Here is a 24,426-nt window from a genome sequence, read left to right as displayed (position 1 = left end):
ACAGCCTGGGGCCAATTAAAAATTGCTCTGTAGTCTGGGAGGGGAGTCAAGTTTATCCCAGTCAGAGCTGCCTCCCGCGTCACTGCCCCCAACACTTCCAGTCAATTAGCTCTGCAGAGCACTGAAAATAAGAGAATTCTCAGAAAAGGCGAGACCGTGACAGAGTGCAGCTTCCACATGTGGGAGGCAGAGAGGAGGGCCCCCTCACGTTCTCTAGTTTTTAAAACAAGACAGCACCCTGTCTCCAAAAGTGCCACATCCTCTGTGGCCCAGCTCCTCACCAGGGGACGGGGCACAGCTGCTCCTGCACCAGCACCCCGGAAAACCGGCAGACACCCTACAACGTGGGGTGGGGTGGGAGGAGCCGTGATCCTCAGGGATCGGGCGACAGTGGGGTCCTGCCGGGCTGGGAGGGACCGGCGGGGACCCTGAGGGGAGGTCTGGGAAGCCGAGATGGGGAAGGGTGGCGTCTTACACGAAGCCCGCCGGCCTGCGCCGCGGGGCGCAGCGGGGAATGCTGTGGTGGTGGGCGTGCTGAGCCCAGCGCAGGAAGCCAGGGAGACGGCTAGGGCCCAGGTACTTGGAATACAGTCAGGCCAGGAGCCAGAGGTCAGCAAGAAAGGGGAGCGCTGGTGGGGCAAGGGGAAAGCTGGAGGGCGGGTGGGATAGAGGAGGGGGTGAGGCCTGCAGAAGGGGGCCGCGGGGTGGGGAGAAGGTGCGTGGCCAGGTAGTGCGGGTAGAGCACGGGCAAGGCGGCCGAGGGGCACCCTCCCCAGGCCAGCAGCCTGTCCCCCTCCCCCGCCCTCCCCAGCAGGCAGCTGGCACGCGCCTATCCAGGCTGGGTGAACTTGGTGGGTGACCCGCATTCGGACCTTACGCTTCTTACAGAAGCCACCTGAGTGGCCTTGGTCCCGACGCCTGGCCTGGGCCTCCTACGACAGGAAGTGGGCCGAATGACCCTGCAGGCCCAGTGCCTCCAGGGCCTGGGCCCCAGCTTGTACACACCGCCCCCAGGCCCGGCGAGGGGACAGGGGAGGGGATAGGGGAGGGGGGGCACTTTTCCTGCGGGCGGGGCCTGGGGCCAGCGTCTCAGATGGACCCCTGGACGGGGTCGGGGAGAGAGTGCGGCGGCCGGAGGGCCCTGGGGGAGCCTCTTGGCCCAGGTCGGCAGGAAACCTGGGTTTGAATCCGGATCCATCAGCTGTCAGGTCGTTTGCCCCGCCTTGCAACCCCTCCCCTCAATTCAGCTGATCCCAGAGCACCCGCGCCCCGAGGACGCTCCCGGCCGCCCCGCCCCCAGGCCTCCCCGCAGTTGGGCCGTGCCAGGTCCAGCTGTCCACCCTCCGGGCTCGGAACGCTGCGCGGCAGAAGGCCCGGGGCCGCGGTGTCCGCCAGGTGGCGCTGCGCCACCACCCCAGGCTCGGAGGGGATGACGTCATCGGCCTGCGGAGGCCACCGCGGAGCGGAGAGGGGAGAGGGGGAGGGGGAGGGCGGTGCCCCTGGAGGCCCAGAAACAGCGGAAGGTGGTTTTTTGTCGGCTAATCTTGAGTTAAGTGTGTCACGCCCTAAAGCGACAGGTCCAGCTGGAGCTCTAGGATCTGGACCCTGGCGAGCGGGGTCGCTTAGGCCTCCTGAGCCCCTTCACCTGCGCTTGTTGGTGCCGGGAGGGGGCGTCACCAGGAGCAGCTCCGGGGCGGAGCTCGGGCTCCTGATGAGCTGAGTGGTCGCGGCCCGTGTCACACTCTCTGGGCCAGGCTTTGTCTGCGACGCGGAGGTGATGTCCGTCCGGCTCACAGAGCTGCAGCCTCGGCCCGCAGACTTGCTGCGCTTAGCTTGGGGGCGGCAGTGTGTCCCCCTCCGGCCCGGCCTTGGTTGGGTTTCTGGGGGACAGGCGCGTGGGTGGGGGGAGGGGGCAGGGTGCGCCCTGGGAGCTGAGCTCTCTGCTTCCGGGACCAGCCTGCGCTCTGTTTCTGGCCAGACCTAGCTCAGGGGTCCCGCTTTGGCGCAGGGACGCCCCACCTCCGCCCTGCAGACGGGAAGCTGCAGGAAAGCCTACATCTGACCCACACCCAGGTGGCAGTTCCACAGCGACAGGGGTGTAGCTCCTTTAGCCGATCAAACCAGAGAGATGCCTTTGCTGTATCGGGCGGGGATGGAGGGCGTGGGGCAGAGGGGGCACAGCCGTGTGGGCACTGCTCCCCAGTGGCCTGGGGCTGCTGGGAGGAGATGGCTGGAGCCCGCTGTTAGGAAGAGTCGCGGAGGAGCATCGAGAACACGCCTGATATAGTCATCCCGGCGCCCTGCGCTCCACTCTGCCTGCCACCCCGACGGTGGGCAGCTCTGCCCAGTGACCCCAGGGCCTGGACAGCCAGGTCAGCGGGAGCCCTCCCCTCTGTCCGAGTCTTTCCCTCACACTCCGCTTTCTGCGGATGGGAGCTTGTGTGTGGCAACCTGGGGAGGCATGGCAGGGAACCTGAGTTTCTGGAGCCCTCCAGGGAGCCCAGGTGAGTATCGGGAGCCTCGGGACAGCACAGAGGTGAGCACAACCATGCACAGCTAAAGGCTCGTATATATTATCAAAATCTTATGGAAAAACAGATACACAGCTATCTATACAGCAGCAGGTGGGTGTGAGGAAATGTCTGCTTTGGCATCAAACCTTCGGGTCCAGCTGCTGTCTGTCCCCTCCTCATGTCTGGAGCCCGCTCCCCCCGGCTCGCCGCCCCTGCCGTGTCCTCTGATTAGCTGGGAGGGGCTTGAGGGTGTCCTCAGCCCCTCCTCCCTCTTCCCTGGGCCCTTGGCCCTCCAGTCTTCCAGGCTTGCCCCACACAGAGAGCCAGCAGCGCAGCGGCCTTGCCCCAAGGGCTCCTCAGAGGCCTGAATCCTGGCCCTAGCGGGGCAGTGGGGCCGGGCGTGTGGTCACGTGGTCCCTGGGAGACATCGTTTCTGGATCCTAGGACTTTGGCAGCTTGCCAGCCGCATGGGCCCCAGGCGTGCCGTCTTCTCGGTCACGTGCTGAAAGGACTCTTCTTGTCCAGAAACCTCAGCTCCAGGTATGAGACATTTGTGGAGAGCCTCAGAGACAAGAAAAGGAAAGCAAGGAGAGAAGGCATCCTTCCCGGAGCTGGCCCAGGCCTCCAGCTCTCCCACGGCAGGGCAGGGACGTCCGGAGCAGGTCAGCCGGCGTGGCGGGCGGGGTCTGTGCGGCCCTGGGAAGCGGGGCCTGGGCAGGCGTGGCGTGGCGGATGGCGCCTGCAGCCCGGTCCTACTGGAGCAGCTTGGGCACCTCCACCTGTCCGGGCAGAGCAGAGACGGTTTAGAGGAGGGAACCCAGCGGGGGCTTCTGGAACCCCTCTCGCTTCCTTTCCTGCTGGGCTCACGAAGAGAGGATGTGTGGACAGAGGGAGCCCTTTCCCGTTTCTGTGAAAACCCGATGCCATCGAGTGACCCTGGAGTTACAGTCGAGGTTGTGCGGGATCTCAGGAGTGACCGTGTAGGGGTGGGGTCAGCCGGGCAGAGGACCGAGACTCCACCACCCAGGGAGGCCGAGCCTTGAGAAGCAGGGTCTCCAGGGACGGACTGCTTCCCAAAGACCTTTGGGATAAACTGACCTGTAGGACTTGGCTGGTCCTGAGAGGGAATTAGGAAAACAAAGACCATCTGGGTTTGGGGAATGGGGGGAGGGAGGAAGGGTCTGAAGCTGCTTCTCCATTTCTGGGAGAAAGGGGTTCCACTGCAGGGTGAGGGGCTAAAGGGAGCCCCGGAGAGGAAGGGCAGGCTCCCTCGCGGGGGAGGCGGGGCGGCCAGGCTGGGGCGGAGGGCGGTGAGATGAGCCAGCCCCCTCCCAGCCCCGCGCTGCGGCTGAGCGCACCCGCTCACCTTCTTGAGCTGCTTGAGGTTACTGGAGCGGATGGCGGCCAGCAGCTGGTCCCGGGAGTTCTTCTCCTGGGCGGGGAGGACCTTGTCGCCCATCTTGCGCTGGGTGGCCGGCGAGAGCGAGTTCTTCAGGTTCTCCACGAGGAGCGGGGGGGCCAGGGGCGGCGGCGGTGGGGGGGGTGCGGCCGGGGCGCCCCCTTTCCCCGGGGAGTTCTTGGGAGCGGCCCTGGGGGACGGCTGCGGGGAGGGCCTGGGAGAGCCGCGGGCGGGGGCCCCGGCGCGGGGCACCTCCAGCAGCGCCGCCCCCCCGCTGGCCTCGCGCGCCTGGCGCTGCTCCTGCAGCCGCTTCTGCCGCTGGCGGTCCATGTTGCGGCTGAGCAGGTTGGTGACGGTCATGCGGGGCCCGGCCAGCTCGAAGTGGTAGCCCAGCTTGAGCAGCGTGGTGTTCTCCTTGAGCAGCTTGGCCATCTCCATCTCGGTCTTGCCGCCGCAGATGTGGCGCTGGTTGTGGAAGCGGAGCTCGGTCAGCGAGGTGTTCTGCAGGAGGGCCCGGAAGATGGCCAGGATGCCCTTGCCGGTGATGTGATTGGAGTCCAGGTTCAGGCTGGTGATGGTCTTGTTGGCCTTGAGCATGATGGCGATGGCGAACGCCACGTGATCGTCCGCCCGCGTGTTGGCCAAGGCGAAGACCTTGACGGCCGTGTTGAACTCCAGCGCCTCGGCGAAGCGCACCAGGATCTCAGGGGTGATGCAGTCCGAGTTGTTCACGTTGAGCTCGGTCACCTCCGGGTCGTTGCTCTTCACCCTCTCCAGGGGCTCGTCAAAGACGCTGGGGGCCGCCTCCTCCTCAGCCTGGGCCGGCCCGTCGGCGGGCTCGGCGGGGGCTCCAGGGGCTGATCTCTCCGGCGCCGCCGGGCTCTTGCTCTCTTCGCGGGGGGCCTTTGCACGGCGGGGCTCCTCCTTTCTGGCCTTCTCGTCCTCCGGCCTGGCACCCCTGTCCCTGCTGCCTCTCTCCGCCTTCTGGCCCTCCGTCCGGGCGTCCGTGTCCTTCCTCTGCCCCTGCACCTTCTCGGCCTCCTCTCTCTGGCTTGTGTCCTTCTTCTCCTCTCCCTTCTTCCCCTTGTCTCCGCTCACACTCCCCTGCCTCTCCTCGCCCTTCCTGGGGGCTGCCGTCCCCTCCTGCGCCCGCCCCTCCTTCCCGGCCTCCTTCTTGTCCACCGCGGCCCTGACCCGGCCCTTCTCGAGGCCCCTGACGAGCTTCTCCTCCTTGGGCCTCTCTGCGCCTTTGCCTTCAGCTTCGTCCTTGTCTCTTGAGAAGCTTTTCTTCAAGCCGCCCCTCTTTGGCTCCTTCCCCAGGTCTGAGTCCCGTCTGGGGCCCAGGGGCTTTTTGCTGGCATCTCTGCCCCTTTCCTCTCCCTTCTTGGCATCTGTCTTGGTCTCCACTTGCTTGCCCTCCTAAGAATTCAGGAAAGAAAAATAAACATGAAGAGCTGGCTACGGAGGCAGAGGAATGAGCCTGGGGACAGCGTGGGGGTCACTTATGTAACCGCCTGGAGCCTCCAGACAGTCTCCGTTGAGGACGCCATGCGGGGGCTTGGGGTCATGTGCAGAGACCGAGCTGACATCAGACTCACAGAACGTCAGGGTCGTGAGGCCCCAAAGGGAATTCCTGGGCGGCTGTGGCCCTTCCTCCCCAGAGGATCTCAGACCCTGAACTGCTCTCCTCTGTCGTGGGTGACTGGGAAGGTGGACCCTGCTGAGCCTTGCTGGAACATCCCTAGAACTGGTCGTGTCTTTGTTTAAAATTTTAGATTTTTGTCCATATTGCTTTCTTTGTGTTAAATTTGATTTTTTACAGTATTCATTAAAACATTAGTTGTCTTGGGGCTTCTCTGGTGGCACAGTGGTTGAGAGTCCGCCTGCCAATGCAGGGGACACGGGTTCGAGCCCTGGTCTGGGAGGATCCCACATGCCGCAGAGCAACTAGGCCCGTGAGCCACAACTACTGAGCCTGCACGTCTGGAGCCTGTGCTCCGCAACAAGAGAGACCGTGATAGTGAGAGGCCCGCACACTGCGATGAAGAGTGGTCCCCACTTGCCGCAACTAGAGAAAGCCCTCGCACAGAAACGAAGACCCAGCACAGCCATAAATAAATAAATAAAAATAAATAAAAAATTAAAAAAAAACAACAAAAAAACATTAGTTGTCTTGATCTCCTGGGCTCCCCTTGCTTCCTGTGCTCCGGGCGGGAGCCTCAGGGCCTTGCCCTGGCTCCCAGGAGTAGGTCAGTGATTCTCAGATCCTGGGGTTTTTACAGCCGAGACCTTTTCAAAGGAAAAAAAGGTTGGAAGGACCAACAAAGGACTGCTTATGTTTTATTTTATCAGTTAGGAGTATTTGTAAATTCTGTCTACCATCCTCAGCTCATCGAAATAAGAAGGAGCCAACAATAAAGAAGGAAGGTAGACGTAACAGAATAAAGGACATACCTTTACATCAAATATATGTGGCTTTTTGAAAAGCCCACATCATTTCCCTTATTTTTTAGCAAGCACTGTGTTAAGGCCCAGCCCTCTCTGTGAGGAGCCCGGGACCCGCCAGGTCAGCTGGCCTCGGGAGAGCTGGACCCATGCTGAGGTGGCGGGGGACGGTGGCAAGGATGCTGTGTTGAGCTAGAGGCCAGGGCGTGACGTCTGCACCTTATTCTGAGAGCCGCGGGAGCAGCTGAATCGCCTAAGACGAGATATTAGATTTAACCCTGTCCAGCTGTGATAGACCCCAGGGCAGCCGGGCCCCCAGGGACGCCCCGATGTCCTTCTGAAGGTTCTTAACAGGAGGAGGCTATGGCCCGACCACCGGGAGGTGTTCTGTCTCTCGGGAGCCAGGTGGCTGTGGGGACAGAAGCCCACTCGGCCTACGTGGCCCTTCCTCACGTGTCCCGGAGGGAGTGGGGTGCCGGTTGGCCCTATGGAAACAGTGTGCACCTGGACCACAAACACATGCCCTTGGGGACCAGCCCCAGGGTTCATTTAGCTCCGCTGCCAGAATCCCATCAGGCAGCCATGGGGCACGGGGCCTGCTGAGCCAGGGCCTTGGACGGCACCACTTCCCTCCTCCTGCCTCGCAGGCCCAGGTCGGGACTCGTGGGGCACAGAGCCCCCTCCCACTCACTCCAGCTCCCACAACACGGGTGACCCTTCAGAGCACCTTCCAGGGCTGGGCCAGGAGGGGTGGCGATCGTGCCTTGATTCGAAAGGGAGAGAGGAACTTGCAGATACGAGGCCAGTGAGGGGCCCGGTGGCTCAGCCCTTTTAGGACATTTGTAAGAACCCACCCACCGTCTGGCCAGGGAGCCTCTCGCCCTCCCCGTCCCCCCGAGTTCAGAGTGGTTCCATCACAGATGCTGTCCCCTCGAGGAGCTGTGGGTGAGCTGGGGCTGTGGCCCACCCCCCAGACGGAGGTCAGGCCCCCGGCCGTGCCCACGGCACACGGTCCTGCTGCCCTCGGCCGGGTTCCCATGCCGCTCGCAGGCCTCGCTTGGAGGGAAACTGGGGATCCAGAGGGAAGATAACTTAGCCAGCTTCACCCAGCATTCGCAAGAACCCGACTTCAGACCTGTCTCACTAGCGCCCCCGTGGGGCGGGGTGGGGATGGGCAAAAGCACCCCCCCCCCCCCGCTGCCCGCAGAACCTACGCCCGCCTTCTCTCCCGCCCTCACCCAGCCTCTCAGGACTGTTTTCCAACATCCTAGCCCTCTCTCTGGCCCCACGTTGTCTTCATCGGGATTCTCCCCCGACCTGTGCGCTCCCCGCACCGGCTCCTAGTGGGCTGGGTTCTGCCACGTGTCTGCTCTACAGGGGGGGCGCCAGCCCTTTAAAAAGAACCTAATGAAAAACAGGCCGGGGGTGGGGGGGTGCGGGGTGGCGCTGAGTAATCATCGTTGCCTCCAAATAGCCAGGAATGAGTGGGGCTGGGGCCGAGAGCTCAGATGTTGCCTTAAAAGGAGAAGCAGCCCTGCTTTGTCCCGGGGCCGGGCTTCCGTGGAGCCAAGCTCCTCGGCACAGAGCACGCTGCCTCCTTGCTTGTCTGAGGCGGACGCCAGGCCGACTTCTGCTGCTGGAACTGGGGCTGCATCCTGGTGACCTCTGGGGGTGACTCTGTGTTCCTGTCTCTAGGCCCCTCGACGAAGCGGGTTTAGGTTGAGTTGAACTAGGGACCTCCATGGAGCAAAGGTCTGCAGGCCTCTGGATGAGACTAAGCGGAGTTATTGTCTTCCTTTGGGAGAAGCTTTCGGGTCAGGGGAAGCCACGGGTTGGTTTGGGACTTCCTTGTGGACGCAGGGGAGTGGAAAGGATGACCTCGGCAAATCTCTGAGGACCCGTGACACGTGGCAGGGGCCCGCCGTGAGTCCAGGGTCAGGGTCAGGGTCAGGGAAAGAGGCAGCTCCCGGCCCCCAGCTCCTCCAGGCCGTTCGGCCTCGTGACTCTGCTCTGTGCCTTCAGGTGGTCAGGGTCCAGGGGACGCGTGCTTGGCGGGTGTGGACGGCAGGGTGCCGTGTCTTTCCCCGCCTTGGGCCTTGCACTACTTCCCCGGGAAGTCTCGTCTGATTGGACAGGGGAGAGCGCTTCCCACTTCCACTGCCAAAGCAGGAGAGGAAAGGAAGTGCGTGCCTGTCAGGAAGTCCCTAAAGATGAGGACCCCCTCCCCGCCTGGTGCACTACACTGAGCCCCCGGCCCACCGGTGCCCTGCGAGCTCACGCTGACTGCCACCCAGGTCCTCTCTGTCCTTCCCGTGACCCATCACCTGAGGAAGAGTAATCCTGGCCCGAGGCGTCTGCAAGAAAGGGTCGCAGGCCCCCAGAGGGCAGGTGGAGCCTGGGAAACGCCTCAAAAGGGGAGGGAGTGCAGAACAGACCCGCTAGCCTAGGAGGGGGCGGGGCCGAGGGGGCAGGGGTGGCCACGGCCTTGAGGTTAGGTGCATTTGCTCCTTCCCCACAGCAAGAGCAGGGTGGTGCCCACGCAGATGGCTCTGTGTCCCCAGGGCTGCGTGGTGAGGCCCCTGAAGGTCTGTGTCTGGAGCACCCGGGCTGGGGGCAGGGACGCGGCTGCCAGAACTGTCTCCCCAGACCTCACTGGAGTTCTGGGGGCGCTGACAGCCTCAAGGCTGTGGAGCGGAGCCCCTTAGAAGACAGCATTTCCCCTTGGCCTTGGCTGGGGCTGCTTCTTGGTCTTCCCTGGTCAAGGTTCCATTTCCCGGGAAAGCATCAGGGGGCACGTCCTGCTCCCGTGCTCAGAGCGCCCCCCCAAACACCTCTCCTTCCTGTCCTGCACCTGCACTCCCCACCAGCCCCTCTGTGTCTCACAGCCCAGCTCGCACCCCCCTGCTTCTCCCCTGAAGCCGGCTGGCCGAGGGCTGGGGCCCTGGCCCCCACTCTCTCCAGGCACCTGGTGACCTCTGATGTCAGGCACTGCAGCTGTCAGGGCCGTCTGTCTACAAGGGAGGGCAGGGAGGAGCTGGCCGTGGGCCGGGGTCACCCGAAGTTCCCCTGGGAGGGCAGCTCCCTTACAGGGCTGGCGGGCTTGAGGGCAGGACAGGGGCAGGGCCAGGGTTCACGGGGGCCCAGAGAGCTCACTCCCTCCAGCCTCCTGCTGCACGGAGGGCCAGCTCTCTCACTGTTTTCCACCAAGAAGAGAGAGTCTAGATTCTCCCAACAAGAAGTTTCAGCAGAGTCCATTGCCTTCGGGGGCCGGCGGGTGGGGAGCGGTATTGCTGGGGCTGGCAGTCCTGGGAGGGACGGCGGTGCCCGTTTCCCTTGGTGCTTCGCGGGCAGGAGCCTCTGCTGAGGCTTAGGCCAGCTCGTTGGGCTGAGCTTCAGGTCTGTAACAACCGATCGTCCCCTAGGCAGCTACCGGCTCCCTCCAGGGCTGTCGGGAAGCTGGGATCGTTCAGGAAAATTCTGCCTATAGTTGCATGGGCGTTCATTGGCTTTGCAGGCAGCTTGCAGGAAACCCAGACCCAGAGGGTGGCTTGGGGCTGGGGGAGGGGGAGGGGGCACGGAAGGAGGGTGCATAGGGCTTTGACACCCCTTGGTTAACATTCCCGGAAACATACTTTCTGGGGTGTTCAGGGCTCATACAGACACTCAGCTCCTGCCCATAACTGGTGTCTGGTTAGTCCGCTGAGAACGGGGGCTGGGAGTGGAATTCCCATTGCTGGGCTGGGGTCTGGACCACTCACTGTGAGGGCAGCACCGTGCCTTCTCGCACTCTCTGAGGCGCACCCAGGACTCTGCTTGCAGCTCTGCAGCTCCCAGCACAAGGCCTGCAAGTGGTCAGTGCCTGGCGGAACGACGGCCATGCCAGGCGAGGACAGGCCCAGGCTCAGGGCCCTCTGTGCTCCCAGTCTGGAGCCCCATGGGTGGATAGGGTTAGCGCCAGTCCGCACCCGCGAACACAACAAGCTGTGCTGGAGGCTGTGCCCCTCGACCCCCAAAAGAAAGCCTCCTGCCTGCTCAGGGCACCCGGGGACGTGTGTGCCTGGTGTGCCCTGAGCCCAGGGGCCAAGGTCAAGAGGCTAAGAGGAGCCACCCCTGACACCCAGGCTCCAGCCCATCCTGGGGACAGCACACCAGGGACGGTGAGGCACCCACTGTCCTGCCCAGTGAGGAAACGGGTCATTTCCCAGCTTTGGCCGCGTCTGGAGAGGGCACCACGCCCCCCGCCCCTCCCGGAACCCTCAGCCCCAGTGCGATGCTCTGCGGGCCTGTCATTGTCCCCATTTCACACAGGATGAAACTGAAACACAAGGCCGCACAGCTACCCCCGAGGAGGCCGGGCTTCCAGCTCTGGGGTCTGAACCGTTTCCTCCACAGCCCACCGTCCTGGGTTTCACTGAAACGCTGCACTGAGGGCTTGGCTTGAGCCATCCTTCCGGTTACTCCTGACCATCCGTCCGTCCGTCCATCCATCCATCCATCCATCCAAGCAGGCAGAGCGAGCTGAGCTCCGGGCTCAGGCAGGAGGAAGCTTGGGGACGTGGGGGTGAGGGACTCACCCGCGATGACCTTCCCTGGTGTCTCACGGGCTGCCTTTCGCTGTCCCTACAAGCCTTTACCACGTCGTCAGAGTATCTTGGAAACAAACATGGAAAACCCACCACCGTTGGACAGTGTGTGCAAGGGGAGCACGTGGGTCGGGGACCAGTGCTAACGTTTTCCTGGCTCTGCAGACGGCGTGTCGGGGGAAGTGAGAGGCTGGAGGTCAAGCCCGGATCTCCCGGGCTCTTCACTGCCCTTCCTGCCATCCGAGGAGTGGGTGCCACCCCCGCCAGGAGCTCCTGGCAAAGCACGTGGAGCACACCTGACGTTCATCCGCTGGGTGCCCGGTCGTTGGCACACACAGAGGGACAGGTCTGTGCCAGGCACCGGGCTTGGCCCCTGGGGTGCAGAGAGGGCAGGCGGGAACCCCCCAGGAGCCCGGGACTGGGGTGGGGCGGCCAGCCAGCATTCCCTGGTTCCCCTGGATTTCACGTCCAGGCTGGCAGGAGGGGCCCCGTGGCCTCTGCTAAGGCAGGCTGGTGGGGAAACAGCCTCGTGGGAATGAAGGTCAAAAAAAGGAAGGCTCCCACCTGCTCAGGGCACGTGGGGACGTGTGCACCTGGGGGGCACTTCTTATTTAGATGCTGAAGGAGTCAGCGTCTGCAACCCCGGGCCTCTACTTCCCTGTGTTGGTTTTCCCACATTACTTGGCACTGAGACTGAAATTCAGAGGGCCTGTGTGCTTGACGAGGGCCAGAAATGAAACAGACGGAGGCTTGGAGGTCAGTCCTGAGGACCCTGACCTGCCTTCCCGCCCGGCCCCAGCCCTGCAGCCCAGAACCGCTTAGGCTGACCGCTGAGCCGGGTCAGACCGGCGGGGCAGTGTGAGGCCCGGGCTGCTGGGGGAGGATGCAGGTGACCCCGTGTCCTCTGGAAAGACGGCCGAGGCTCTGCCTTTCAGCAGGGCCAGCGGGGAGCACTTCTACGCTCCCCACAGCCGCTCCTGAGGAGGCCAAACCCGAGACAGGGCCCAGAGGCCCTCGGGGAGTTGGCTAAGGCCCCCAGCCTTGAGGATGTCCGGAGCTGGGGAGGGAGGTGGGAGCCGAGAGGCAGAAAGGGCGTGGGCTTAGTTGGCCCGTGGCATGTGGGATCTTAGTTCCCCAACCAGGGATCGAACCTGCGTCCCCTGCATTGGAAGGCAGAGTCTTAACCACTGGACCAGCAGGGAAGTCCCCTTGTTTTCAATCCTTTTGGGTCTGCACCCAGAAACAGCATCCCTGGAGCGAAACCCAGGTTCTGGCTTCTCTACACCAGCTGCCTTGACTGCTTCACCACCCAACCTTCCTTGTACCGAGTGTGTCAATCACATCCTTACAAAACCCTCAACCGTGGTCACAGCCACTGTGCAAGCCCCGGCCTGACTCTCGCCCACTGCACGTCTGTGCTGCTCCCCATCAAGGCTGCTGGACACACCCCCTCCTGAGCCCCAGCTCTGACGTCAGAATGCCCGGGTCCAGCCTTTGCTCTCACGTGAACTTGGGGACCACAGTCCTTCCCGGGCTGTCCAGTGGCTTCAACGAAGTTGCATGAAGCTCTAACAGTGCCCAGCGCACAGGAGCTTCCGGTAAAGTCAGGCGTCCTCACTGAGCGCATGTCCCCCCCGTCTACAGCGCCTCCTGCTCTCCACGCATCTGTGTGAACCTTTCCCCTGACCTGCCCCACCCGCAGTCTCAGCAGACCACCTCCTCCACTCACATCCCCGGAATAAACAGAAACCAACTGCGGGAATCCTCCCACTCCGGCTGCGGCTCCCCTCCCTCCTCCTGTCCGGGGCTCCCCTGCCTGGGGCTCTGGCTCCCAGCGCCACTCCTTACACCCCCACCTCCCCTCCGGCCGCCTCCCAGAGCCCTAACCTCTTCCTCTTCCCTGGCTCCCTCCCATCACCTTGTAAAAGTGCTCACACCTCCCCCAGGACAACCAAATCCTGCCTCAAGCCCACCGCCCCGCCCAGGTGCCCTCTGTCTGTATCCTTTTACCCCAGCCTCCCCCAAAGAGTTCTTTTTAAATCCCTGTTCATCTCTGGATCCGACACAGTTTCGCCTCAACCCCCAACATTCCACGGAAATGTCTCACCCAGATCATCGCTGACCTTGTTGCTAAATTGGATTTAGGTCTTTTATTCCTTATCTTGCTTAGTTGCTTGGAAAACATGTGACACTGTGGACCAGCCCTCCCCTCCCCCCTCGAGCCACCTCCTGGCCCTCTGGCAGCTCCTTCTTAGTCCCCAGGCCGTCCTCCTCTGCCTGCCCCTAAAACGTGGGTGTTTTCAAGGTTTTCCTTGAAGCCTCCTTCATTTGCTCTTTTAGACTCTCCCTGGGTCACCTCGTCCACTCTGATGGCATCAGTTGGGTTCTAGGTTCTGGTGTCTCTTGAAGCTGTACTTCCGGGCCAGAACCCCCTACGGAGGTTCGGACCCTAGTATCCAACCATCTAATGAACATCTCAGCTTACGAGCCCCAACGCACCCCAAAAACTCCTCTTCTCTCCCCGCCACCACACCTGCTCCATCTTGGTGGGTGGGTCCCTAAATCCATCCTGATGAGAAGGGGTGGAATAGCATGTGGGGAGCAGCAGGGACCCCTCTGCCTCACTCATCCCTGCTCCCCATCCCAAGGGATTCGGGGGGCGGCTGTGAAATCGACCTATTTTACAAAAGACAGTTTTATACACACACACCCCGCCTCCCACAGGCAGATGAGGCCGCATCCTCCACACTACCTTCTCCACCCTCACCAATGTTCCTCTGGTCCAGGCCCCGTCACCTCTCACCTGGGTCACTGCAGACCTTCTCACTGGCCTGCTCTCTGCCAGGACACTCTTCCCGCTGCAGCATCAGGACCTTTCTGGAGTACAGATCCGCCAACTCACTCCCTTCCCTGAAACCTTCTGGTGGCTCCCCGGTCCCCCAGGGTAAGCCTTGACTCCCAAGACCTCACCCCAACTTGCGTTCCTTCCCGCCAGCCCCGCCTTTGCCTTCGCCTTCGAGGGACCCAGACTGTGGGCTTTTGCGACGATGTTCTCACTACGTGGAAAGCTCTTCCTCCTTTTTCCTGGTAAATTCTTACCCTAATTTTTAACCTTGAGGGATCTTAGCTGAGATCTTTAAATCAGCTGGGATTTATTTTGGAGTAAGTTAGGAGGTAGCAATCTAAATTTTCCCCCAAAGTAATGTCTGAGTTATCTAATGTCTGGATTACTTTTATGATAAGAAAAAACAAAAGTTATTTCAGAAAAAGAAAAGGAAAGAAAATTGTCCTTAAATATTTCAGTTTCATAGCAAGAAAAAGGGAAAAGAAAAACAAAACAAAAAACCAAGACCCCTCAGGTCAGCGGCAGGTAGGAGGGGTGGATAGGGACAGAGATGGGCGGTGATTCCCCACCACGCAGCCCAGCGGCGCTGTGCCAGGACCCACCACGGAGCCTGACCCTTGCCCGGTCCAGCTCCAGCGACTATGAGGTCAGCGCAGTGATAAATATTAGGGTTGCGCAGAGGGCTGGGGGGCTCAGGCGCCGCCTCCCACCCCAGTGTAAACAGTTCCTCTTTACCTCCCGGGATGGGGGGTGGTTTGTGAACCCGGGACACAGGGCACTTTCTGCTGGCGTCCAGCGTGAGGCCAGGCTGCCTCTGTGTCCGCTTTGCCCTGTACGTGGAGGAAGGGAGGGCCGGCGTCTTCTGGAAAGCGGGTGATGTGGAGACTCGGTGGTTCAGCCCCTGCACCGAACTCCTCACCAAACTCTGCCCCTTGGCTGCTTGGGGTCCTCGAGGGCAAGGACTTCGTGTGAAAGAGACGTGAAGTGCTGACCAGGGGAAGGCCACCTGCCGGCGGGGACGGGGGCGACTCTGGGGCCCTTGTCTCCTCCTATGAGCTCCAAGAGCCCCGCAAAGAAGGGAGGGGCCTGTCCTCGGTCACCGGCATTTCCCTGCAGGGAAGGGAGCGCCAGGTCAGGGGTGGGTCACGGCTGCACTGGGCCTGCCCTGGCCAGACCCCCGAGGGCCGTGTGAGGCTGTGAAGGAACCACCTCCAGGGCGGAAGAAGGGTCTCGTGGTGGATCTTCTCTGCCCCGAAGGCTCAGCGGCAGTGTCTCTGTGGACCTAAGGGACTTGTCTCTGGCCGCTGGGTCTGGTGACTCAGGGTGGGAAGCTTGTAGCAAACCCCATTTTTGGAGAAACTGGGAAAGCACACGGTAGAAACAAACAAGTCGCTTTGGCCCTCTGCTGTCTGCCGGGCTCGGCTGCCCCGAGTGCCTGCAATTCGTCCCAGGCAGACGCAAGCCAGTGAGTCTGGAGAAGGCTGTAAAGGGCCGCTTAGATGTGAGCGTTTCCCTCTTGTCCCTCCTGCCGCCCCTGGGACCTCAGCGGGACCCAGGGAGTGAGACGAGCAGTTTAATAATTTTTAAGGAGCTTGTCTCAATTTTAGTACTTATAGTTGTAAGAGATCGTTTCCTTCAATTTTGACATTGCTTCGTCCCAGTTATCTAGGGTTCATATTCCAACTTTCTGTGGCAACTCAATTTTACATAGTATTTTGAAAGGTAATTGTAATGTCCCTGGGTCCCACTGAGGTCCCAGGGGTGGCAGGGGGGACACGCCGTCCTCTTGCCCGGTTGTGAGGGGGCCTGGCTCTCCCACAGCCCCTCCCGCCTCTTCTGGACAGAGGCCTGGACTATGCTCTGCCCCAGGCCCCGAGCCCGGCTTCAGGCTTCAAGTCACCACCTTGACGGCTTAATTCCTGGACAAGGGGCCTCACACTTCAGTTCTGCACCGGGTCCTGAAGATTCTGGAGCCAGCGCCGGGCCGAATAGGGAAAGAGGAGGGAGGATGGAGCGGCGGGCACCGCGTCCTCGGAGTGGACCCTGGGACGGCAGCCCTACCTCCCTGCTCCCTTCACCTGCCTTCCTGACACCTCGGCACCCTCTGCACTGCTGTGCTGGGGCCACAGCTGGTCCCCTGCCCGCCTCACTGCACCTGCAGCCGGGGCCATCTCTCGGAAGTGTCACCTGGTCAGTGAGTCCGGGCTTTTGGAATGAGACCCAGACCCCTGAGCTGGCCCACAGGCCCGTGTGACGTGGCCGCTGCCCGCGTCTGTGCCCCGCGCCCTCCTGCCCGCACTCCAGTCACCGTGCAGGACACATGGCCTGGCTGCCTTCGAGGTGCTGTTCAGGCCGCCCAGTGTCCTGTCCCCCCTCTGCCTGCCTGACTGTCCTCCTCCTCCCCCCTCCCCCTCCTCCTCCTCCCCCCTCCCCCTCCTCCTCCTCCCCCCTCCTCCTCCTCCCCCCTCCTCCTCCTCCCCCTCCTCCTCCTCCCCTTTCTCCTTCTCCTCTGCCTCATTCTTCTTTTTTTTTAATTAAAAAAATGTTTTTTTAATATTTATTTTTATTTATTTGGCTGCATCAGGTCTCAGTTGCGACACTCGGGATCTTTGTTGCGGCACACGGCCTCTTTTGTTGTGGTGTGCGGGCTCAGTAGTTGCGGCACACGGGCTTAGTTGCCCTGTGACACGTGGGATCTTAGTTCCCTGACCTGGGATGGAACCCGCGTCTCCTGCATTGGAAGGCGGATTTTTAACCACTGGACCGCCAGGGAAGTCCCCTCCTCCTTCTTTTTAACTTTTTATTTGGGGAAACTTCAACGGTTCACAAAACTAGAGCATAATGACCTCCTGGCGGCTCAGTCATCACTGTCTGCCCACCTGTGTTTCTCTCACCCTCAGATTATTTCAGGGCAAATCCCAGGTATATCGCTTCATGCACAAACAAGTCAGTGTGTATCTCGAAAAGATGGCAACTTTTGAGAAAGAGAGCTACGATACTGTTCTCTTACCTAAAATGTTAATAATAGTTAATTCCTCTGAATGGTCCATCAACATGCAGCCCAGGCCCTGGGCCGGGAGCGCCTCCTGGTGGCTGGCCCTGTAGCCCTCTCTGCGCTGTCCTGGGACTAGACGGCGAGCGGCTTGAGGGCAGGACCGGCCCTTTATTTCTGTCCCCAGCATCTGGCCTGGCCGAGTGCTTTGCATGTAACAAATGTTTGCTGGGATGGAATGAAATATTTCAACCCTACCTATAATGTCCCTACCACGTAGGTTCCAGGGACAGAGAGCTCAGTTCTTCCTGAGGAAGCCAAGCCTTTTTTTTTTTTTTAAGCTGACTCTATGGCAGAAGGCCCTCTGGTTCCGCCCCCAGGGTCCCACGGGACAAGGTCCCCTCCTCTGAGTGCTCTTTCCACCTGTTATACTGAGCCCATCATCCCAGTCTGACCAGAACTTTGTGGATCCTGGTTCCACTGTTTCCGAGTTCACGCTCCCTCTGGGCCTCAGATAATCCACAGGTCTGGTGGGTGTGCCTCCCAGACCCCCATGCCCACAGGACAGGGCAGAACGGACGACAGCCCTGCTGGCCTCGGGGACCCCCCACGTTCCGGGCCACCTGTGCCATCCTGGGCGCCGAGCCACCGTGTGGGGTTTCCCGATGCCTCTGGACGAGACGGGACCGTGGGGTTGAGGGACTGCTGGCTTCAGTGCCACCTCCCCCACTGCTGACTCTTCCTGCAGATTTTACCCCAGGAAAATGCCACACCTGAGCCTCCATTTCCCAGGCCTTGGGCACCTGCAGGTTGTTCTGGAAAGTTCCCTCTTTCGTGCTGCGGGGTCGTCACGACTCCCAGAGGCAGCTCCCTTCCCGCAGTCGAGGCCAAGGAGGTGCAAGGGAGCTGGGACCCCCTTGTAGTAGAGTGAAAAGGCTGGGTCTTTCCGTTTGAGACACACTGGTGTGGGGAGGGTCAGAGCTGGGGACCAGCCTGAGCATTGAGCTGAGTCTTTAAGCCCCAGGACAACTGGGAGGTGGGTCTAGTCCTTCCACTGCAGGGAGAGAAGTCGAGATCTAGCTGCGGGGGGCGGGGGGGACTTCCCTGGTGGTGCAGTGGATAAGACTCCATGCTCCCAGTGCAGGTGGCCCAGGTTCGATCCCTTGTCAGGGAACTAGATCCGACATGCCGCAACTAAGAGTTCTCATGCCACAACTAAGGTGCCCGTGCGCTGCAACTAAGGAGGTGGCGAGCCACAACTAAGGAGCCCACGAACCGCAGCTAAGGAGCCTGCCTGCTGCAACTAAGACCCAGTGCAACCAAATAAATAAATAAATATTAAAAAGAAAAAAAATCTAGTGGGGGGAGGCAGCAAAGGAGGATGTCAAACCCTTACATCACGGAGGCCAAGCCCCCCCACCAGTACAGGACCCTGTGTCTACGCAGTGGAGGCTGGGCCAGGAGGACATGGGACTGAAGCGTCATCCCAGGGGGCCTCCTTCAGAGGGCTCGGCTGGGACAGGAGACAGGCAAGGACTCTCTTAGCGCGAGGGTCAAAACGGGCAAAGCACGTGATTTGCTGGTCACAGGTTGGAGGGGCTGAGACCAGAACGTTGCCCTGGGGCCAGATCACTCCAGACGCCAGAATTCACGCATGGGCCTCACATGATGGGCAACGGAAACACACACTTTTACGCAGGGAAGTGACAGGTTGTACCTAGAGAGACAGCTCTGGCAGGACGTGATGGGATCCCAGACCAAGGCTGACAGTGCCTGCCTTGAGGTGAATTCTATGCTCATTTCTGGGGGACAGTTAATAAGATTTGGTTAAGTGGGGAATGGCCCCAGGACTTCCAGCTCGGTTGACTGGAGAGATGGTGATGCTTTAAAACCATGACGAGGAGGATGGAGGGAAGGTGGGTGGGAAGTCGGGTGATGGCTGTTTGGGCCGGGATGACGGTTAAATGCCCAAGGAGCTGGCTTTAGTAAGACCGACGGCTCAGGAGACAGACCTAGGCTTGAGACGCAGATCTGGGAGTGGCAGGTGTGCGAGCAACAGTGAAACCACAAGAATAAATACTGCAGCTCTGGAGAAGGAGCATTAGGAAGAGGGAAGGGATTTGAGGAATAGGAGCAAGTAAATTGCCACATTATTTAATGAAATAAACCTGTGTCCTCTGAGGTTAGCAAAACTACAGTGAGATACACTTCACACCAACTAAGGTGGCTGTGATTAGAAAAGAAAAAAGATAATAGCAGGTGTTAGTGAGCATGTGGAGAAACTGGAACTTTCATACTGCTGGCGGGAATGTAAGATGGTGCAGCCGCCTTGGAAAAGTCTGGCGGTTCCTGAAACAGTTAAACACAGTTACCCTATGACCCAGCAGTTCCACCCCTAGGTAATATATATACCCAAGGTAAATGAAAACATGTGTCCACACAAAAACTTGTACACGCACCTTCACCGCAGCATTATTCATAACGGGCAAAAATCGGAAACAGCCCAAATATCCATCAGCTGCTGTGGTGTAACCATACAGATTAATATTATTCAGCCATAAAACTGATGAAGTGCCACGCTCCAACGTGGATGAACCTTGAAAGCATGATAAGTAGAAGGAGTAGACCCCAAAGACCACGTGCTGTATGATTCCATTTACATGAAATGTCACAGCAGGCACACCCATAGAGACAGAAAGCAGACGGACGGTGGCCAGTGTCTGGGGGGCGGTGGGGGGCCTGGGGAGGAGTTGCTAGTGGGTGCGGGGTTTATTTTGCGGCTGATGAAAATATCCTGCAATTAGATAGTAGAACTGGTGGCACAACTTTGTGAGTTACTAAAAAACCACTGAACTGCACACTTTAAAACGTTGAATTTTATGGTATGTGAATTATATCTCAATGAAAAATTGAAAGATAATTAAAAGAGACCTTGCTCTTTATGACCCCAACAATGAAAGGAGGGTCATACTGAACAAAATCTTATTTTACGTACCATGTTTATCTTCTCTTGCTCTAATTTCTAAAGGATAAAGATTAAATAAAGAACTGAAAATGTAAAACGAACCTATGTGCCTGGGACCATTGACGGAACACCGTATTAGACCAGACCCATCCAATGGAAACATAATGGGAGTTATACCAGCAATTTTAAATGGTCTAGTAGCCACATTAATACAAAGGAAAAAGAAACAAGTGAAATGAATTTTAATAATGTGTTTGTTGAAGTTTCAGTGCCCTTGAATTAGCAGGGGCTGAGTCACTAACCCTGCAGATTGAATTTATAAGCACTGACTGAACTTGACCTTGAACCCATCACATCCTTCCATTTCCCAGCATCCCAAGAATATGCTCACATGTGCATGCACACATGTGCACACACACACATGTGCACACACACCCAACGCCATGTCAGACTTCCCTCTGTGAAGATATGCATTCGGGACACACGCGGGAAGGGTTGATGATATGATTTCCTAATAAATCCTGTGTTTTTTTGAATTAAAAATACATGTTTTGAGCCCATCTGAAAATTATTTCCACATGTGATCAATGTAAAATTACTAGTGAGCTACTTTATTCTTCCCGATAGGTCTGGGGAGTCTACGTGACTCACACTTGGCTCCCAGGGGCCACACCTCCAGCTCGTCAGCCCCATGTGGAGGGGTCCCCGTGCCGGATCCAGAGTGATTGCACTTCCCGTGTGGGCCGTTTGCTTCCCTCTGTTTATTCCCATTTGTGACGAGCAATAAAAGCCCTAAATAATAAGGGTTCCTGTGATCCACAGAGACCCTTAGTGACCCAGTGTCCCGGGAGGGGCGAGTGGCGAGACCACGGCCTCCTCCGCAGCGGCTGCAGGACCTGGGGTGGAGGGGGTGCGGGGTGGCGATTCTGGGGCCGCAGGCTGGGTGAGCGAGCCCTGGGTCTGCATCAGGGAGAAGCCATCCTGGGACCACCGAGGGCAGGGTGGCCGGGCCAGCTCCCGCCCCAGAGCGCAGAGGGGTTCCAGGCGTAGCACCTGCCCCAGGTGGGTGCACGGCAGGCATCCGCCACTTGAGGGGGCGCTCAGAAAGGAGGCTGAGAGACAGGCTCTTTTTCTGTGAACCTGAAGTCAGAAGGAGGCGCTCGAGAGCGTCCCTGGTCACCAGCTGGGTGACCTCCTCAGCCCCAGCTCCTTTGTCTGTCAAGCAGGTTAAAGCCTGTCTATCCCATCTACACTGCAAGGCTGACGGGAGGGGAAATCAGACGGCGTTTGCGGGAACCCACAAGCCCGGACAGGCTGGCAAGCGTGAGGTTCCCCTTTGGAGCCTGGACAGCTGGGGCTCGTGGGCGGATGTCCCAGGACAGCAGCTGAGCGCTCACCTGGGTCAGCTGAGCTGAGACACCCTTCCTCTGCTTTTCTGGGGGAGGGAACCGGTACCGTGGGGACTTGGTACCTTGGGGCGCCTTTGGGGCAGGGCCTTGGAAGCAGGAGGACGGACCAGTGCCCTCCCCTCCTTGACATCCTGCCCACACCTGAAATTTCCCAGACTGGAGGCTTGATTCTCTTTGTCAGTAGGAACAACTCTTTCCTCCCAAGACCAAGGGAAGCCGGGCACACCAGTTCTGCCACGGTGCACGCAGGTGACTAGTCCTGGGGGGGTTGGGCTGCACTGCCTGGCAGATGTGCCAACATCAGGAACTTGAGCCTCGAGAAGGAGCACGGGTAGCCTCGCGTGTCCCTGCCCTGGGAGTAACCATCAGGGAGTCTTTTCTCCCCTTTCCTAGTTGGTCTCGCCCATCTGGCCACGAATCTCAGCCGGGAAGTGTGTCAGTGGCTGTGTTTATCATGGGGTTTGGCTCAGTCTCTCTGGGGACAGGCGCCAAAGGCCAGGGGAAGGAGCCTGCGTCTGGGGATCCACTTGGGGACTTGGAAAGTATATTTATTGGAAACCATGTAAGTGTCCAAATATAGGCAAATGGCTTAACCCAGCCATACGATGGACCATAATACCCCCTGAAAACGATGTTCAGGAAGAATTTTTAGTGACATGGGAAAATGACTACTATAATATGATAAGCAAATAATAATAACAAGCAGGAGACAGAATGTATGTGAATATGTGTGTTTGTGCATAAAGTTATCTCAGCTACAAAAGGAAAAGTGTGTACACACGCCTGCACTCAGGAAATGTGACCATGGCTGACACCTTTAGCTAATAAGACAAAGAATGATTGGTTATTTTCTCTTTTTCCCCTATGTTTTGATATTGTCTATAATGAGGCTTATGACATTACAATTATAAATCACTGTTTGAAGAAACAGCACCTCCGTGCTCTGTGTACCACTGTCTCCTCCTGCCTTTAAGGCAAGGATTACAGGGACGGGGAGTAAAACAGAAAGTCTCTCTGCCCCCCGACCTGAAAGAACCCTGACCACTGGGACACTGGCGTCTTCCGCACTCTGGGTCATCAGTAGACACTTTCCTGGTGATTTAGAAATACATTATTTCTAAATAATACACGGGGATAGGCATGTGGAAGACTCTGCCGTTGGAGTAGGGGAGGTGACCCATCCTGGGGACACTCGGTACGAGGAAAATGGCCTGAAGTCAGCCCTTGTCAAAGGGGACTCCAGGAGAATGCCCTAAGGCGTCCACTGTATGTACTGGATTTCTTTCCTCTGTACTTAGAATGGGACCAGCTACTTAGCATCTTTGGGAGAACTGAGGAAACAGTCACTCAATTTTCTGCAGGGCTTGGTTCTCTGCAGAGCCCTGGTGAGAAAAGCTGACCGTTTATCTACAAGGACCTGCTCCCGGCTCTGCTCCGGCCTCACAATCCTGCCTTCAGGAGGGCCGGTGTGCATCTACCTGGGTCAGAAGTGGCACATCCGCGACCTCCCCGGTTATCACACCCCCATGTTCAGACCCCCAGCCTCCCCGCAGGTGGGCCTGCGACACCGTGACCGGGGCTTCGCTCCCGCTCCAAGGGGAGACCTGCGTGGAGCCAGTTCTCTGCAGGAGCCACGGCACTTTCTCTGGATCTACAGGCAAAGCCGCAAACTTCTCCAGATATTTTAGGGGAGAAACCAGATGGTGGGCGCGGACAGCCCCAGCTGGCTGGGTCTGGAGCTAATCATTAATATGCTCTTTAGGGTGTATCAGTGGCCCCCGAGATACAGGCGAACTTGACTGGCTCAGGCTAAAAATGTCAGCCTGTGATCTCAGGTCCCTGGAGAGCCGGCAAAGAGCCGATCCAGAGAAGGAAGAAAAATGGAACAAGTTAAAAATGAGTCCGTGAGTCTCATTCTGTCCAGAACAAACTGAGGGGGAAATACGGCAGTGACCTCTCCCAGCCCTGGGGCTGTAGGGTGTAAACTTGTGGACCGATTTCAGTGGTTGTTTACAGAAACTGGAAAAAAGGAATCACTGCCAAATCTCTCTCCATTTGAGGATCTGGACACAAAGTCATATTTTCCAGTAGTCTCCAAAGAGCATAGATGAATAAATAACTTCTGCAGGTCCAGTCAAGTAGGACGAGAAGGGTATTTGCAAACTATTCATCCTCTGTTCATTCAACGTTCAGATGTGTTCTGAGCCGGGCCCTGCACTCACTGCTGGGGAGCGGGGCTGGGTGAGGGTCAGGCCTCGCCCTCTAGACGTGCGGGGAAACACGGACACAGGCGACGCGGGAACACCGCGTTCCACGTGTGCGGGAAAGTCACGGCTGTCACCGGAGCCGAGCCTCTAGGGGGCTGGCAGGTCAGCACAGGCACAGAGGAAGGAGAGGAAGCCCCTTTGTGGGCCACCGTCAAGTGTAGACGTGGCGAAGGGTGAAAGTCAAGGGGAGGAGCATTAGTAGCTGGGAGTCAGGGAAGTGCTGGCTCGCCCAGGGCGCCCTGGGCCGCCGAGGAGTGTGGGTTGGGGGTGGAAGCCGTGCGAGCGAGGAGGTTCTCACGCAGGACAGTGTCGGGGTCAAGACTGCGTTCTATGATGAGACGCTGGCAGCTCGGGGAGCATGGATTCCACCGGGCAGGGGTGGCGTGGGCGGCAAGGTCATGACGAGTGATCCGAGCGCCTGGGGAGGTGGACCGGAGGGGAGGACAGCGCACCAGGGTTCTGTCGCCAAGAGAACCCGGGACATGGGCAGAGGGGCTAGGCGGCCCCCCTGCTCACCAAAGTACAGAAGGAGGAGGAAAGGCGGGCCCGGGGTGGGGCGGTGGTTAATTTATTTTTGGACTAGTTGAACTTGAGACACTTGAGGAGCACGAGAGGCAAGTGAATGCTCTAGACTCAGAATGGAGATCTAGGCCAGAGGGAGTGGGCGGGCACAGGGGCTGCGGCCAGAGCCCTGGCCACAGCGGTGTCTGGACACCAGGGGAAGATGGGGAGGGAGCAGCTGGGGAGGAAAGGAAACCAGCGGGCTGGTCAGGGTGCCAAGGGACCGAGGTGGCGTCAGATGGTGCAGAGGAGGCATGCAGGACGAGGACTAAAAAGCCAGCCCCCCAAGGCTGTCTGTGCAGGGGCCAGGGAGCTGCGGTGAGATGGTGACTGTGGGGCTGCTTCCTGCAGTTTTGTTGTGAAGGAGGAGAGATGGGGCCGGAGAGAGAGCAGAGAGGGAGGCTGAGGAGAGAGGGACAGAGACACAGAGACACAGAGGGAGGGACA

The 24,426-nt window shown here is 59.2% G+C and overlaps 1 protein-coding gene across 1 annotated transcript in view; it reads right to left on the bottom strand.

The window, feature by feature from the left end:
• Positions 1-2,551: 2,551 nt before the first annotated feature.
• The window catches only part of LMOD1 (leiomodin 1), a 32,028-nt gene continuing 10,153 nt past the window's right edge, over positions 2,552-24,426 (bottom strand). Inside the window, exons 2-3 of the mRNA XM_082413422.1 lie at positions 3,880-5,331; positions 2,552-3,292 (exon numbers count right to left, since the gene is read on the bottom strand). Coding sequence (XP_082269548.1) covers positions 3,266-3,292; positions 3,880-5,331 — 1,479 coding nt within the window. The 3' untranslated portion in view covers positions 2,552-3,265. The remainder of the gene's footprint in view (positions 3,293-3,879; positions 5,332-24,426) is intronic.

The sequence above is a fragment of the Balaenoptera physalus genome, assembly GCF_965194825.1.
Source record: "Balaenoptera physalus genome assembly, chromosome: 1".
NCBI classification, from domain to species: domain Eukaryota; kingdom Metazoa; phylum Chordata; class Mammalia; order Artiodactyla; family Balaenopteridae; genus Balaenoptera; species Balaenoptera physalus.
Note: the sequence above shows the minus strand (reverse complement) of the source record. Positions and strands in the feature narration are given on the sequence as shown.